The sequence below is a fragment of the Miscanthus floridulus genome, chromosome 5, assembly GCF_019320115.1.
Source record: "Miscanthus floridulus cultivar M001 chromosome 5, ASM1932011v1, whole genome shotgun sequence".
NCBI lineage: Eukaryota > Viridiplantae > Streptophyta > Magnoliopsida > Poales > Poaceae > Miscanthus > Miscanthus floridulus.
The window spans coordinates 88686329-88702415 of NC_089584.1; the positions used below are offsets into that span (position 1 = coordinate 88686329).

The 16087-nt window shown below is 41.4% G+C and overlaps 1 protein-coding gene across 6 annotated transcripts; it reads left to right on the forward strand.

Annotated features, from left to right (window-relative positions):
* The first annotated feature begins 312 nt into the window (after window positions 1-312).
* On the forward strand, window positions 313-8292 carry LOC136450197 (glucose-1-phosphate adenylyltransferase large subunit 1, chloroplastic/amyloplastic). Of its 6 annotated transcripts, none has more exons than XM_066450553.1 (17): window positions 313-683; window positions 3077-3446; window positions 3880-4104; window positions 4555-4677; window positions 4958-5128; window positions 5368-5457; window positions 5549-5635; window positions 5719-5774; window positions 5877-5970; window positions 6137-6249; window positions 6320-6392; window positions 6562-6642; window positions 6807-6893; window positions 6974-7078; window positions 7510-7616; window positions 7718-7778; window positions 7882-8290. In XM_066450553.1, exons 3-17 carry the CDS (start codon window positions 3904-3906, stop codon window positions 7981-7983), a joined length of 1551 nt encoding a protein of 516 aa, XP_066306650.1. In that variant the 5' UTR covers window positions 313-683; window positions 3077-3446; window positions 3880-3903; the 3' UTR covers window positions 7984-8290. The 6 variants fall into 6 exon arrangements, with proteins under 6 accessions (XP_066306650.1, XP_066306649.1, XP_066306653.1 ...); XM_066450552.1 differs by having other exon boundaries at window positions 3303-3446; XM_066450554.1 differs by lacking the exon at window positions 313-683 and having other exon boundaries at window positions 696-3200; window positions 3303-3446.
* The last annotated feature ends 7795 nt before the right edge of the window (window positions 8293-16087 follow it).

Below are 16087 nucleotides of genomic sequence, written 5' to 3' on the forward strand. Positions count from 1 at the left end.
GGCGCGGGGGGGTGCGCGGCGGCGTTGGGTGGCGGCGTCGACGAGCAGAGCGGAGGAAGAAGAAAGGAGGAGCGGAAGGGCGAGCTAGAGTGGGTCGGGCCGCGTGTGGGGAGGGATAGAGAGGGCAGGGGCAGAGGTGGTCATTTTTCCTTCGCTTGCCACGCTGGCCAGCTGAGGTGTCGTGCCACGTCAGCAATTATGGTAAAAATGTATCGTTTTTCTCTCTCAGCTACTAAAATCGTAGCGTCAATTCTAAACCTGCTATCCGAGGAGTGGTCTTCCGTTACGATGGTAAAAAGTTAAATATCCCCATCCAAACGTTACCTGTTTCCTCGTTCTGGTTCCGGCCGGCGTTCGTCTCCCTCCCTCTCGACGTGACACACCGCCACCCACAGCTAGGCCGGCCGCCAAGCCCCGCCGTTGGCCCGCTCCCTGCACTACCGCCCCTAGGCGCGCCGCCGCCAGCGCCTCTCCACCCGCCCCTAGCCCCGTTTGCGTCGGCGTGTCCGGCAGGAAGGACACGATCTTCATGCCCGGCGTCGATCTTCGTGCGAGCGGCGATCCACTACGTTGCGCTGCCCGTGTCGGCTACGGCGTCCAGGCGGGGTCTATGGCGCGGGAGCGGAAAAGAGAAAGGGAGAGGATGAGGTTATTTGAGGCAGGAGGCAAAACGTGAACTTCAGGTCAGTTTTCTAGCCAAAAAGGATTACATGAGGCTTAAAATTCCGAAATGGCATTTCAGCTGGTGTGCACCCCCTTCATAAGGCCGATCTCGCAAAGCCCACAAGTTTGATGGTATTCGGGTGAAGCCCATTTACCATAAATAAGAACAAATTTCTAATTCTCTTTTTTTGTTTGGGTGTGTGGAGTACTTGTATTTGTATTTCACACGGGACTCACTTACGCTGATGTAGTTTAGCTGGTAAAAAAGAGTAAAAGCATTATTGGCTGAAATGACACATTGCATTCATGATTAAAGTTTGCTTTCTATTTTATCCATACAGCACGGAGTATCCAAACATCAAACCTTTCACACACTAGGCATTGTATCTTGGACAATTTGTGTATGCAGCATTGCTATTTTCTAGTAATGGATGAAAATGCATTAAGATAGGATGCCAATGTACGATTCAAGAATTCCTATGAGATAAGTAGACATTTTTTAATAGAGCCATGCCACGCTTGTATACGGAAAGGGTAAAAAAAAGTTAAGTCTATTACACCATAGTAGATAACAATAACTCATATCAGTTGCATCACACATAGTCTTATGCTATGCTACCAGGTATCTTGCACTATTTACTTCTTGTTTTTGGATTCATTCTTTGGTGCCTGTAAACCCATATAACATAACTTGAAGATGAACAGCAGTGCAGGGATAACCGAAGCCTAGGAGAAAATAAAAGGGATATGGACGTTTATAAGAATCATGTATTCTAATAGACTACCTAATATTTTCAGATTGCGTGACATTCTATGAAAGACCCAATTGCTTAAAAAACTATATCATGTTGTAAAAAATTGATCTGCATTTCCTTCTGTAAGCAATAAAACACGGCTCTTTTGGGAGTTACCTTGTCGAAAAAGGTAAAATATAATCTCAATAATAACTCTGCATAGGGAAAACTTATCCTTCTGCTTATAATTTTTTTTTTCATATTACAAGAACCACTGTAGAATGGGAAAATCACTATCTTAAATTTAAGTCTATGAGAATGTGGAATAATTAGTGCTACATTTCAATGTCTAATGAAAACAGTTTCTTTTGGACATTCCAATTCTCCTTTGAAAAGGATATATAGTTCCTGCTGTGATTCTGGTTTTTAGGAGAGTTGCATGCGTGACCTAGCCGTAGTGTTTAGATAATGAGTTAAGCTTTTGAAGTTTCTCATGTGCATTATTTTTCTTTTAACTTAAATACTCACTCTGGGTGCAAATGTAAGCTGTTCAGACTTGTGTTTAAGGATTAAGAAAGTAGATCAAATGACCATATTGCTTTGCCCTTTTTATTTATACCGCATCGGGAAAGATAATTCATTTATCTGTGAGTGTTAGCATGGCCAAGGAGAAAAAAAAGATGCATATAGGTTCTGGAATGATTTACATTTAGAGAATAGTTGAAAAAGTTAAAACAACCAGGAGGGGGGTGGGGGAGACAGAAATTTTCATGAGGGGTGGTGGTTGAACTATTGAGGGTGCAAAATCATTTTTGTTCAACAAATAATGTGGTGAAATACCTAAGAGGGGTGCACCTAGCATAGGTTTTTTTGGCTCCCCTTGGCCTCTCCTTTCCTCCGCCCCTGAAAACAACCTACATGGATACATCTAACAACCGGAGGGAGTATCTGATGGTTTTCTTTCCCTGGGGAGGGAAGGTAATCTGGAAAATGGTAATCATAAGAGGGAGAGCTATGCGTCTTATGTCCTCAAAGGCACTTTGGCATTATCTGAAACCAATATCGCTCTCTGTTAGTTTATCTTGCGTGAACGTTTGTGGAAACTACTAGCTTACAAGCATTAGTGACAGCTCAAAAAAAAGTTATTTCTGAAAGGTTTCATGTGTACCGTGGGAAATGTTGTCAACTCAAACACCTTCAATATGTTGTTTGCACGCAAATTCTTCTGGAAGAAAGGTGTCTAAAACTATGAACGGGTTACAGAAAGGTACAAACCACGACTGTGCATTTTGGAAGTATCATCTGTAGATGTCCGTTGAGGGGAAAGCCGCACGCCAGCTTCAACACACAATTGTCTGCTTTATGATGGCATCTCCACCCAGGCACCCACCGTCACCTCTCTCTCGTGTCTGTTTATTTTCTTGCCCTTTCTGCTCATAAAAATCATTAAGAGTTTATAAACACCCATAGGCATACCAATATGCACATCTATTAATTGGCCAGCAGATCATCTTCTTACTCTTTAGTTATTTATTGTTTGAAAAATATGTCCTGCACCTAGGGAGCTTGTGCACAGTACCAATGCATCTTCATTAAATGTGAATTTCAAAAAGGAAGTAGGAACCTATGAGAGTATTTTTCAAAATTAATTAATGGCTTCTATTATGTTTATACCAAAGGCCAAGGGCAAAATTGGAATGCTAATGATGGTTGGCTGCGTGAGTCTGTCGATTACTTGCGAGAAATGTGAACCTTTGTTTCTGTGCGTGGACATAAAACCAAAAGCTTCTAGCCTCTTTCACGGTACTTGCACTTGCAAGAAATGTGAACTCCTTTTCATTTCTGTACGTGGACGTAATGCCAAAGCATCCAGGCTTTTTCACGGTTGTTGATGTCTTTGCACAGTTCATCACCACCTGTATGCCCTCTTCCCACTCTATATAAGCACATCAACAGCACCGCAATTAGACACAAGCAGCAATTGGAGCGACAAGAACACTTGGGGAGGCAAGTGCGATTTCGATCTCGCAGCCACCTTCGTGTTCTGTTGTAAGTATACATTCCCTTGCCATCTTTATTTGTTAGCTTAATTCGTAATTGGGAAGTATTAGTGGAAAGGGGGTGAGATGCTATCATCAATGCACTCTGCAAATGCATCTGATGTTATACAGGTTGCTTTGTATAGAATTGCTCCATTCTTGCCAACAATATACTGCAAGGTATATGCCTAGTTGCATCAAAAGTTCTGTTTTTCATTCTAAAATTATTGGCATGAGATTTTTGTCCCTGGGGGGAAGGAGATCTGCTTTGGTTATTTTGCTTGAGGAGCATTCTTCATGAGTCCAGTTTTATGGAAGTAGTAAATCTCGGTTTGGTCATAAGATGTCATATTGTAGCGCAGACATATATTACTTCAATGTTCAATTCATAGTAAATGTTCCCTTGCTGTAAAAGAATTGCCACTCATTTATTTGAGTTGCAGGCGTGTCTAGTAGTTGGAGCAGATATGCAGTTTGCACTAGCATTGGATGCGAACTCAGGTCCTCACCCGATAAGATCTTGTGAGGGTGGTGGGATTGACAGGTCGGAACGATTAAGTATTGGGGGCAGCAAGCAGGAGAAAGCTTTGAGGAATAGGTGCTTTGGTGGTAGAGTTGCTGCAACTACACAATGTATTCTTACCTCAGATGCTTGTCCTGAAACTCTTGTAAGTATCCAACTCTATTTTTAATCTTACATGGTGGTTTACTGTACATTTGTCTTTTCAAGGGAAATTTACTGTACCTTTTGTGTTTCGAGGGAGTTCTACTATACTTCTGTTGGACTGATTATTGTAAAGATTTGTTCAAATAGGGTCATCTTAATTGTATGAAATCTGGGAACTGTGGCTTCACTGCGTTCAGGAAAAGGGAATTCTTGGTTATTGCACGAATAACATGATTATAACAAATCATTGCTATGATATCTTAAAATAGTTATTTCTACTTCGAATTACATATATAACTGCAACTCTTAGTTGTATTAAAAAAAAACTGCAACTCTTAGACCACTCACCACTGTAGTCTTTCCTGAATTGTTGTTTAATGGCATGTATAAATGTACTACTTGTGTACTTATCTAGGATTAAGTAATCTAACTCTGGGGCCCATATTTGCAGCATTTTCAAACACAGTCCTCTAGAAAAAGTTATGCTGATGCAAACCGTGTATCTGCTATCATTTTGGGCGGAGGCACTGGATCTCAGCTCTTTCCTCTGACAAGCACAAGAGCTACGCCTGCTGTAAGAGATAACACTGAACATCCAACGTTGATTACTCTATTATAGTATTATACAGACTGTACATTTCGAATTTATCTTAGTTTTCTACAATATTTAGTGGATTCTTCTCATTTTCAAGATACACAATTGAACCATAATTGAAATGGTATGTAAGACAGCTAGTTAAAAAATTATATTTTTTTTGGAGACTTTCAGTGAAAATTTCTTAGAATTTTTTTTGGTCCAGATGTTCGTAAAGTCGTCACTTTCATACATTTTTTTTATGTGGTGCACTACTTAGGTTCCTGTTGGAGGATGTTATAGGCTTATCGATATCCCTATGAGTAACTGCTTCAACAGTGGTATAAATAAGATATTTGTGATGAGTCAGTTCAATTCTACTTCGCTTAACCGCCATATTCATCGTACATACCTTGGAGGCGGGATCAACTTTGCTGATGGATCTGTACAGGTAGTTTACCTCATCTTGTTGATGTGTAAGTAGGAGTAACTTTGTGTGGAGAGAATAATAAAGAGATGCCAAGATTCTTCTCTAGAAGTTTAGATCCAAAGGCATTGTGGTTCAAAACACTATAGACTTCTGCCATTTACGTCATTACTTTGCCTTAATGTTCCATTGAATGGGGCAAATTATTGATCCGTAGTTCCGTACAAGTGATTAATTGAAAAACTAATTGTTCCAACATGCAGGTATTAGCGGCTACACAAATGCCCGAAGAGCCTGCTGGATGGTTCCAGGGTACAGCAGACTCTATCAGAAAATTTATCTGGGTACTCGAGGTAGTTGATATTTTCTCGTTTATGGATGACCATTCGCTCATTCTTGTAGTACTGTTTCTTTGTAATTTTGGGTTCTCCTTTACTTATTTAGGACTATTACAATCACAAATCTATTGAGCACATTGTAATCTTGAGTGGCGATCAGCTTTATCGGATGAATTACATGGAACTTGTGCAGGTATGGTGTTCTCCTGTTCCTCATGTTTCACATATGTCATGATTTTGGATTAACCAACTATTTTTGGCATGCATTATTTCCAGAAACATGTCGAGGACAATGCTGACATCACTATATCATGTGCTCCTGTTGATGAGAGGTAATTCAATTGTTTATATCATCGTAATATGAATATGTCATCTAGTTATCCAACACAGGATGCACATGGTCTAATCTGCTTTCCTTTTTTTCCTTTGGGAAGCCGAGCTTCTAACAATGGGCTAGTGAAGTTTGATCATACTGGACGTGTACTTCAATTTTTTGAGAAACCAAAGGGTGCTGATTTGAATTCTATGGTTAGAAATTCTTTGTGTAATCCAGTTCTTTTGTGTTCCTTTGTTTCTTGAGATGAACCCTTCTTTTAGTTCTTTCCATGGATCATCTATACCTGGCTTATTCAGAAATGATTATCTATTTTGCTGTAGAATCTCACACCAAAGCTAATAGCTACTGATGTTGCAGAGAGTTGATACCAACTTCCTCAGCTATGCTATAGCTGATGCACAGAAATATCCGTACATCGCATCAATGGGCATTTATGTTTTCAAGAAAGATGCACTTTTAGACCTTCTCAAGTAATCACTTTCCTGTGATTTATTTTTATATCCAAGTCCTAGTTTACCTTCTAACGGTGTCAATTCTTAGGTCAAAATATGCTCAATTACATGACTTTGAATCTGAAATCCTCCCAAGAGCTGTAGTAGATCATAGTGTGCAGGTAAGTCTGATCTGTTTGGAGTATGTGTTCTGTAAACTGTAAAGTCTTCATGTCAAAAAGTTGTTTTTCATTCCAGTTTCCACTTGTTTTTATTTACCAATTCACGATTTATGTATTTTCACTTCCATGCATCATACAGACTAACAATACACTTTACATATTGTTTTAGGCATGCATTTTCATGGGCTATTGGGAGGATGTTGGAACAATCAAATCATTCTTTGATGCAAACTTGGCCCTCACTGAGCAGGTATTCTGTCATATATGTATTCTGTACTGCATATATATATTACCTGAAATTCAATGCATAGAAAGTGTGTCAGAGCATCTTAGTTCCATTCTATTGTTCTTCAGTTAACTTATCATTTAACTAGAATCTAAACACAAATTCACCTAATATGTTTCTCTCTTCAGCTTTCCAAGTTTGATTTTTATGACCCAAAAACACCTTTCTTCACTGCACCCCGGTACTTGCCTCCGACGCAAATGGACAAGTGCAAGGTATTGGGTCTTATGGAGCACAATTGTTACCTCAGAGCAGGATGATCACATACTTGAAGACTTGTTTTTCTCCTCTGCAGATCAAAGATGCATCTATCTCAGATGGTTGCTTACTGAGCGAATGCAGCATCGAGCATTCTGTGATTGGAGTCTGCTCACGTGTCAGCTATGGATGTGAACTCAAGGTACATATCTGCCAATGTGTATGCTGATGTTTTATACATTCTCCTGCATCAAATTTGATTCGAGTCACCACAATTAGTGCAACTGCAATCTACTCTTTGGTATACCATTTCAACACCAGGGTTCACCAAATCACACAGAAGTGGTTTCATATAAGATTCTGGACCTCAGACAGGTTCATCAAAATCCTTTTTGTGTTTTTTCTTAAAACTGAAGATTCCTCCAGCTTCTAGTATTGATATAATATTCAATCTGTTTAGCACGTGAACACCTCAATTCTTGTTGTTGCTGTACATCCCACCCAACCCCAGAGGCCCAGATTACGACGACGTGAATACAAGAAGAATATTGAACCCAGATCTAGAGTTTCTTCTGTTTGTTATTGCAAATTGGTGGTGATTCATTTTGTTATTGCACTTTCTGATAACAACAGGACTGCGTGATGATGGGAGCGGACATTTATGAAACTGAAGAAGAAGCTTCAAAGCTACTGTTAGCTGGGAAGGTCCCAGTTGGAATAGGAGGGAACACAAAGATAAGGTGAGTATTGGATGTGGAGCAACATTGAATATGTATAACCACCGGTTGTTCCCAAATATCACACTCACTGACACCTGATGGTATCCTCTGATGATTTTCAGGAACTGTATCGTTGACATGAATGCTAGGATTGGGAAGAACGTGGTGATCACAAACAGTAAGGTGAGCGCAGCGCACCTACATGGGTGCAGAAACTTGTGTGCTCATCTACTATCCGTTCCAACGCTGGTGTTGTGACCATCGGTTGTTCCACTCTTTGTGACAGGGCTTCCAAGAGGCTGATCACCCTGAGGAAGGGTACTACATAAGGTCTGGAATTGTGGTGATCTTGAAGAATGCAACCATCAAGGATGGGTCTGTCATATAGACCGGGTGCGTGTGCGCCTACAAAACAAGAACCTACAATGGTATTACATCGATGGATCGTGTAACCTTGGTATGGGAAGAGCCGCTTGCCAGGAAGTCCAGCGTTCGGGCGCAAGATGCATAGCCTGGCATGCTGTTCCTTGGACCTTGGTACTGCTAGTATGTACTGTACTAATATGCTGCCCTGGAAGTTGCAGAAAACCTTTTATGAACCTTTGTATTTTCGTTACCTGGTTTGGATCAACTCTATCTGTCATCCTATATATTACTAAAATTTCCGTGTTTTGCTAATCTGGTGCTGCCTCTGGGATCTGGTTACGATGACCGATGCACTCTTGGCCATCGGTTCAGCTCTGCTCGTTAGATGCAAAGGATTTCAGCCGTGCAGGGCGTCTGGCGTCCTCGCCATACGCTCTTTTTGCAGAGTGTAGCGGTTGTAGCCCTTGTTTAAGGCCTGGGAACATATACTAATCATTTTGCGTATGCGTATCGACAATTGTAAATGTTAAAACTCTATGGACGGGTTGAGTACTGTGGCCCCGTTCGCTTCTCTTATAATTCATCTTTTTTTGTTTATTTTTTCAGCTGGAATAGCATTTTTCTCTCACAATAAATCAGTCGAAACAGTGTTTCGGTTTGTTTTTTTAGCGAAGCGAACGGAGCCTGCGTGGTTCTGTTAGGGATTACCCATGGTTGGGCCTTTATATGGGCCGTGGGCTTAGGCCTAGTCGAGCAATGCTACGAGAAGGCACGGGACAGCAGCGAAGGGGCATCAATCAAATTATCAACATAATATCTCTTTCTTAGTTGTACTGTTCATATTCTTCTTAGGACTCTGTACTCTATCTAGTTCCTTGCTACTTGAATCAAGTATCTGAGGGCAATCCCAGTTGGGTTGTTCGCCACTTGAAAATCGAGGTGTTGTCTCCCTCCTCTCGTTGGGACATTAACACTCATCCTCCTCTCCATGTCGATCTCAGTAGTGGGCGGCAATGTAGACAAGCTCCGAAGTTCGAGCAGGGCGTCCTCTCTTCTGCTGTTGCCCATGGATAAGAATGAGTTCCGCGCAGGCGTGCAGAGATCGAAGAGCAAGAGCTACAAGTTCCCATTCGATGTCTCGCTCTACACGAGGTTTTTGGCATATGTGGGCAGTGTCGGACTTTCCATCCGATCGAGGTGTACACGGAATCGATGAAGCTCAATCACGCATGGGTGGCTCCATCCTTTTGCATGGTATAGTGCAAACGGTACCTGGAATCTCGGGGTCATCTCTGAGCGAGGGCACGTCCAAGTGAGCATCCTTGTCGGGGGCAAGTGGGGAGGTTGAACGTGACCCTGAGTCGGGGACTCGAGGGCACCGCTACACATCCTTATCCAGCGAGCCGATCGCATGCGAGGCGTCGTTCTCCCCTAGAAACTTAGATCCAGCTAGTCCTAAACCATCAGCAATCTCATCCTTCAAATTCACTAATCTCTAGAAGTTAGTTGGGGTCAGTTGTGAGGGTCGAAGCAGCTCCTATAGTTTAGATCGCGAAGCAGAATCAGCGTAGAGGCAGCTGAGGTTGGTTTGGTGCGGACCGTGGTTGTTTTGGACCAAGCAAGCTAAGGAGAAAGCAAGCATTTTTATTTTTCTTAAAAGAAAGCAAGCACTACAGTTATTATTACTACGTTGAGTGGGTAAGTTTCAGCCAAACAGATTCAGAAGGAATTCATGAATTTGGAGTGATAGTTGGAGATTAAGTGCCAAGTGGCAGTGAACAAATTTGTCATGAGATTTCTCAATGCCAAGAAGGTTAAAGATTGGAGTTACTTCAAGACCCTCGGCATGAGAATAGTGGATGCACATATTAGCTTGGACCCCAACTGTTTACTGTTGGAACCAAAGGGGCGAGCTGTAACATGCATGGTTTAGGGTGAAAGGAATCGCTGCTGACCAGAGACCAATCAGAAACTTTAGCAAAGGTTGGAGGATTGGTGGGAAATGTGACTGTGATAAAAAGTTCGGATTGCCAACGAGCCTCTAGTCCATCTGGTTATAGCTCTTTAGCGGCACTCCGTGGGAGCGAATTCCAGGATGTGCTTAAAAAAATCCCCTCGTCTGTCCTATGGCCAAAGCACATGTCAAAAGGTCCGGTCCGGTTCTCACAGGGCAATGGTGCCCCTGTGTCAGCGTGGAGCAGAGGTTCGGGGGTTTTCTCGACCTATGTGTGAAAATGTCTTCTATCACAACAATGCCCAGGGGGTGGTCTTATCCCCTGCAAGTTGAGTTTATAAAAAGTTCAGATTCAGACTTGACTATGTGAGAATGAAAATTGTACGGAGAGACATTGCAAGGGTTTCTAAATCTGCATAAAGTAATTTGGGAAAGTTTTTTCATGACTTCTAGTCCAGAGAGGGAGATACTTGAGAAGCAATCTTCTGAAGGTGGGGATCAAGATTGGAAATAGTGGAAATCAGCCTCCAGCAAAAAGATCAAAGCCAACTAGCCAAAATGTATCAAAAGGTCATCAGCCGTAGCTGACAAGAACAATGGAAATAAGAATGGTGACGATGGACATGGTAAATCCAATTTATTTTAAGCAGAGTTGAAGCCGAGTTCCTCAGCCTGCTGTCCAGCGCGGTCTTGTTCAGGGGGTAGGGAGTATGCCGAGTGCCCTACTGCCCCGTGGCACAAGCAGGCCCTACACTTGCCACGACCGCCTACAAGTCATGTTTGATGCCTTCATCACCATGTGTGGGTGGTCGGACGCTCGCCACGCTGATTGTCGTCAAGCCGCTTGCCGTGGACACTTCCACATCCACCTCGTTGTTGCGCTAGACGAGGCCCTCCAACTCCAGCCGAAGCGAGAGTGATCATAATGGCCCATGACGATGACGATACACTCATGTGGCCCTCCGCCAAGGCCTAGTATAGAGTCCTTCTTCTTAGCTAGCGACGCGTAGCGACGGGAGGTGGGACTTGCGGCGGGTGTCACGAGGGGCAAGAGTTGGACAACGAGGAGTGACATATTTCGACGAGATGACATCGTCGTAGATCTTAAGAGCACGATGACAAGTTGCAATGGCTTAGAGGGTGTGCCGCCACATGGACGGGAAGTAGGGGTGGGTCTAAGCATTTGACCCTGCTCTCTCTGTCCTATAATATAGTGTATTCTAGGAATTTTAAGATAAATTAAGAATATAAAAGACGTATGTATCCTCATTTTATTTCCTAATTAGACGCTATCATTGATGTGATCAATGGTGATTGATTGATAAATGGAAAGTATTTAATGCAAAACTGACTTTTGTCCTCTAGAATGCATTATATTTGAGGATAAATTTTGAATGATAGAATGTACTACATTATAGGACGGAGGGAATAAGTCTCAATGGCTTCTAATCCACTAACCCACCTTCATGGGTGTGAGGAGGGACATTCGTTTTTATGGGATGATTCGTCAAATCGCCGGACGAACCGTATCCTCTCATCTTTAAGATGGCGAAGATTTATGGTAATAGTGGGTGAGAATGAGAAATAGATGAAGGGATAGATCCTAACCAGTGATAGAGGGAGTGAGGGGCTAGGGGGGCCTGGCACCCTGAACCTCCTAGATTCTACATTATATAACTTTACTTTATTAGTTAATAAATGATGATAATTGTTGATTGGTGTTTTATTTGTTCCCCTTAAATTCTTGTTTGTATTAATAATATCTATATGGTTTTATAATTAATGTTCAGGATACCTTTTTTCCTTTGCTTTATTTTTTTTCTTATTATTGTGGTTTTTTGTCTACACAACATCCTAGTTGCTATACACAATACACACTAACTAGCTAGTTAATCTTAATTAGTGCTTATTATTTCTTTCCCCTATTAATCTCTTGATGACATCTATATTCTTTAGAATTATCTTTCTCTTATCTTCCTCCTCTCATCTATTCCTATTCTTATAGTGGTTTTTTTGCATATAAATTAGATTGCTAAGATGGAGATATGAGACTTAGGGCTAATTAAAAAAAATCTTCCTTTCTTTGTGATTTTTAGTACTCTATTTGGCATGGCTTCGGCTTCTCGCTATAGTGCACTGAGGAGATGGAGTAGTAGCGGGGAGACGGAGCCGACGAAACCAAACATAGTGGCTTCATCCACTCCTATTTATTTTGAGAGGAGAGAGAAAAATATCTTCTAGCTACGGGTCATGGAGGAGCCGAAAACAGAGCCACATGGAGTTCTACCAATAACATATTTTTAGCTTTTTTATCATAAATAAATATTGATTTGGTTATTATCTATACTCTTGTCAAGTCTATATGTATGCACGTGCACGTAATTTATATGTTGATTGACTCATATGGCTCAACATGGTCCATATGCTTAAATTCTAGCTTCGCCTCTGATCCTAACCCATGGGATAAGAAGAGGTTCATCCTATCCCACCGATTTTGTTCCGTTGTGCTGCTCATTGGTTCCACCTGACGCGCGATAAGCCCTCTAGCGGTGGATGCGACCACAAACTAGTGGAGCGTAGGAGCTGCCTAATAATAGCAGTCAGCGGTCAGCACCCAAACGTCACTCGAGCCTTGATAACAGCATCACTGATTCTGCCCTTTACTCTCCTCCCATCTGCTCTATTTTTCTTCTCCCGTCCACCCCGCGTGGCGCGTGCTCACTCTCGTGCGGCAACAGGGACACTGGGTCTGGGTGACAGACGGCGCCCTACGCCATTCACCTACTGCCCAGGCTATTGTCGCGTCCTTCGTCGACGATGAGCACCCACCAGGTACGAGCACCCTTTCTCCCATCCCTGCTGTGCGAAACTGGGCACTCAAACCAGAACTTAAGCTATTTGTCTATTTCTGTTCGGATCTGATCTAATTACAATGTATCCATGCGTACAACACAAATATGCATACAAGGTACACCCATGTCTCTGCCCCTCTGCCCCACGTCTAGTAACATTGCTTTTGGTTATCCATTTTGGGTCATATTTGGTGTAAGTGTGAAAGTCCTAGTTTGGTTTTGGCTGATTGATGGAACCTGTGACAGAACCGTCCAATTTATACAAGATCAAGTACGGTTGTCCCTGCTAACACGTTGACACACCCATACTTTCACTCATATAAACCCGGTAGTCCGCCGAGTGTCCCGAAAGACCTCGGTAAATCAACATCACAACCAAGATCGCGTGATTAAGCAAATACACATCACATACACAGGGTTGCAGCGGAAATAATATTACAAATGGGTTCACAAATAAAAGTACCAGTTTGGGTTTCAAAACCGCTTAGTGAAAACAACATAGCTTTCAAATGATTACATTAATATAAGTTCCAAATATATTGCTAGCATAAGTGACATCATCCGACAAAAGCATATAGATGAGAAGTATAGAATCACCGAGCCCACCGGCGGTTAGCCACCATCATCAACAGGTCGAGAACATCACCTGCAACAAAGTGGGATAAACCCTGAGTACTCGAATGTACTCAGCTAGACTTACCCGTCTTAAATCAAAATAAAGCGACACCAAGGATTATGCAAGGCTTTCTTTAGTGGGCTAGCTGACTCGTTTACGAAAAGCATAAGCTATCATGAAGAAACCATTTTAAGTACTTTGCATCATCTTTATTATGACCTATCCATCTAGGTAAGCACCTGTACTATAGCAATCACTTGATTAACCAATAACATCCAGTTACCAATTTAGATTTAGCATATCCCATACCATCCAAATAACCATCATTGTTCCATAATAATTACTACGATGCCGTAACTCGAGTCAAGTGCTCACTATCTAGGAGCGATGGCGATTCGAATCAATTCCTAACCAGCTGGTGATTTATTCCTTACACAAACCTCACTCACCCGCTAAAGTGAGGTATCGGTCACTGAGTCAACTATCCAGGAATCTCGAGTTTGCTAGGAACCACATGTACCCGGGGGCCGACCGACTACACTTTGGTCTTATCATCTCGCCCCCGTGTCCTACCACACTTGCTTCGGCACAGTGCGCTGCGGGCAATCTACCCGGCCCAAATAATCTCCCAACTTCACGGTTGAAAGGTACTTTATTCGGCCAGCTAAATGTAAGGCATGCGTTCAACATGACTCAAGGCCCAACAACGGTCGATACTTAATCGACACAGACGGAAACTAACAGCACCCCAGAACCCTATCTGGTTGCCTCCAACTTTTCTGTCCAGTCTCCAATTATCCATCGCACATAGTTAATTCCAGGATATCATTCTTTCCATAGCTAAATTCTTCTAGTAACCACCTATAAATGTAGGTGACCGGATATCACCGATCGTTACCGGTCTAAGCAAGGCTAAGCAGTTATTTAATCCCGACCTAACAGGGTAATAAGGTAATAAGGTAGGCAATGATAGTAATAAATGCATCAACGGTTTCAATCAACTCCTACAACTTAATGCAACAATATATAAACTCATATATAGGAAGAATTGCTTTTATAAAGTAGGAGACTTAGAATGCTCCGGGGCTTGCCTGGGATCCCACATAAGTCAGTTCAGTTAGCTTGCACCGTCATGGTGACATCTCCGGTCCTAGCACTTGCTTAGTCCTTCCATCTTCGGGATAGATCCACCAAACCAAATCTTCGAGTTCGGCACCACATCACATCCTTCACGTGGTTCATCTAGCGTACCTAAATGAGATGCAAGATGCATGTGTATGAATGTGATGAATTGTAACACAAGATGCATCACATAAACATTCAAGACAAACATAAGATTATGCAAGACATAGACACCAATAGCTATTTAACTAACCTCACACAACTAACTATAGAGAGCAAGCTACTCACATCAACTCATATCAAGCAAACAAGTTATTCACAGTAATCACAGAGTCAAGGCTGCAACAACAGCAGCTAATTTTACTCATAATAGGCGTTGTACTAATCCAAAAGACATGCAACAAGACAATCTAGAAAGCTTATGGAATTTTCTACAATTCATCTTTAATCATCTTATCATGATTCTCAAGATAACTAAGTCAAATATACTCATTTACAGAAACTGGTCCACAATTGACAGAAAGCAGTCATTTCTGAAACCCAACTTTAAACAGGCATAACTCACAAACCACAAGGCCAAATACCACCAAATTTTAACAGAAGCTATATACATGAATTATCTACAACTTTTTTATTCTCATATTAAGATGATTTTACAGTTAGAACGGTCAACTAATCCAATAATTGCATCTCTGTCCAAAACATAGACAGAAACTGATATGCCATTTTAAACAGCTATAAATGGAGTTATACATGTCCTATAAATGTGATTCTAGACTTTTTAGAAAGCTTAGAAAATTCTAAACAACTTTGTTGTAAACACCTAAAGCTAATTATACTATTAAGAAGGCCCCACAGTAAGAACAAGGAAACCCTGTCTGGGTTTGGGCAGAAACAGCCACAGAGATTTAATCAAGTATAACTCAAGATCTACTTAGCCAAAAATCATGATATTTAACTTTTTGGAAAGCTTAAGAAAAGTACCACAACTCATGTATTTTCACCAAGTCATGATTCATAACTTAACGGAGCCAATTAATTCAAACATGCAGAACTGTTCAGAGTAGAAGTAAAGCAATACAGGGCATTTGTTATTTTTATAACTCTTAAACTATAGATCCTAAACTCCTGAAATTTTTTCCAGACAACAACAATCACCTTAGTAGCACTCCACAAAATTTCACATTTATTTGAGCATAAAAACTGCAGTTATGAAAAAGACAAGACATGGCAAGTAACAGGAACCTAGCTGCATAGATCTATTTTTACAGCAAAATATTTAAACTAAAACATGCCCTATTATAGATCTAGTGCATAGATAATTTCACAAGGATTCCAAAAAGTCCTCATTTACTATTTTACGATTTTTCTACAAATTACTACGAATTTTCAAAGTGGAGCATTCGAATCTGCCAAAAATCAAAAGAAAAAGAATCTAAATCTTGCATCGAGGACCCTGCGGAAAATATAAATCAAACGTCAGTGAAGAGGTCCTTCAGGCACTATTCATATGTGTCTAAGGATTGCAGATACACCCTTTCCATTTGTTGAATTTCTGTATGAAGTCCTTGACGCGGATCAA

Excerpts from the sequence above, each read along its gene's own strand:
- LOC136450197 (XM_066450556.1), top strand. The coding sequence starts at position 3,904 with ATGCAGTTTGCACTAGCATTGGATGCGAACTCAGGTCCTCACCCGATA. Across the intron at positions 4,105-4,554 it reads ATGCTTGTCCTGAAACTCTT|CATTTTCAAACACAGTCCTC; the intron begins GTAAGTATCCAA and ends CCATATTTGCAG. Across the intron at positions 5,129-5,367 it reads TTGCTGATGGATCTGTACAG|GTATTAGCGGCTACACAAAT; the intron begins GTAGTTTACCTC and ends TCCAACATGCAG.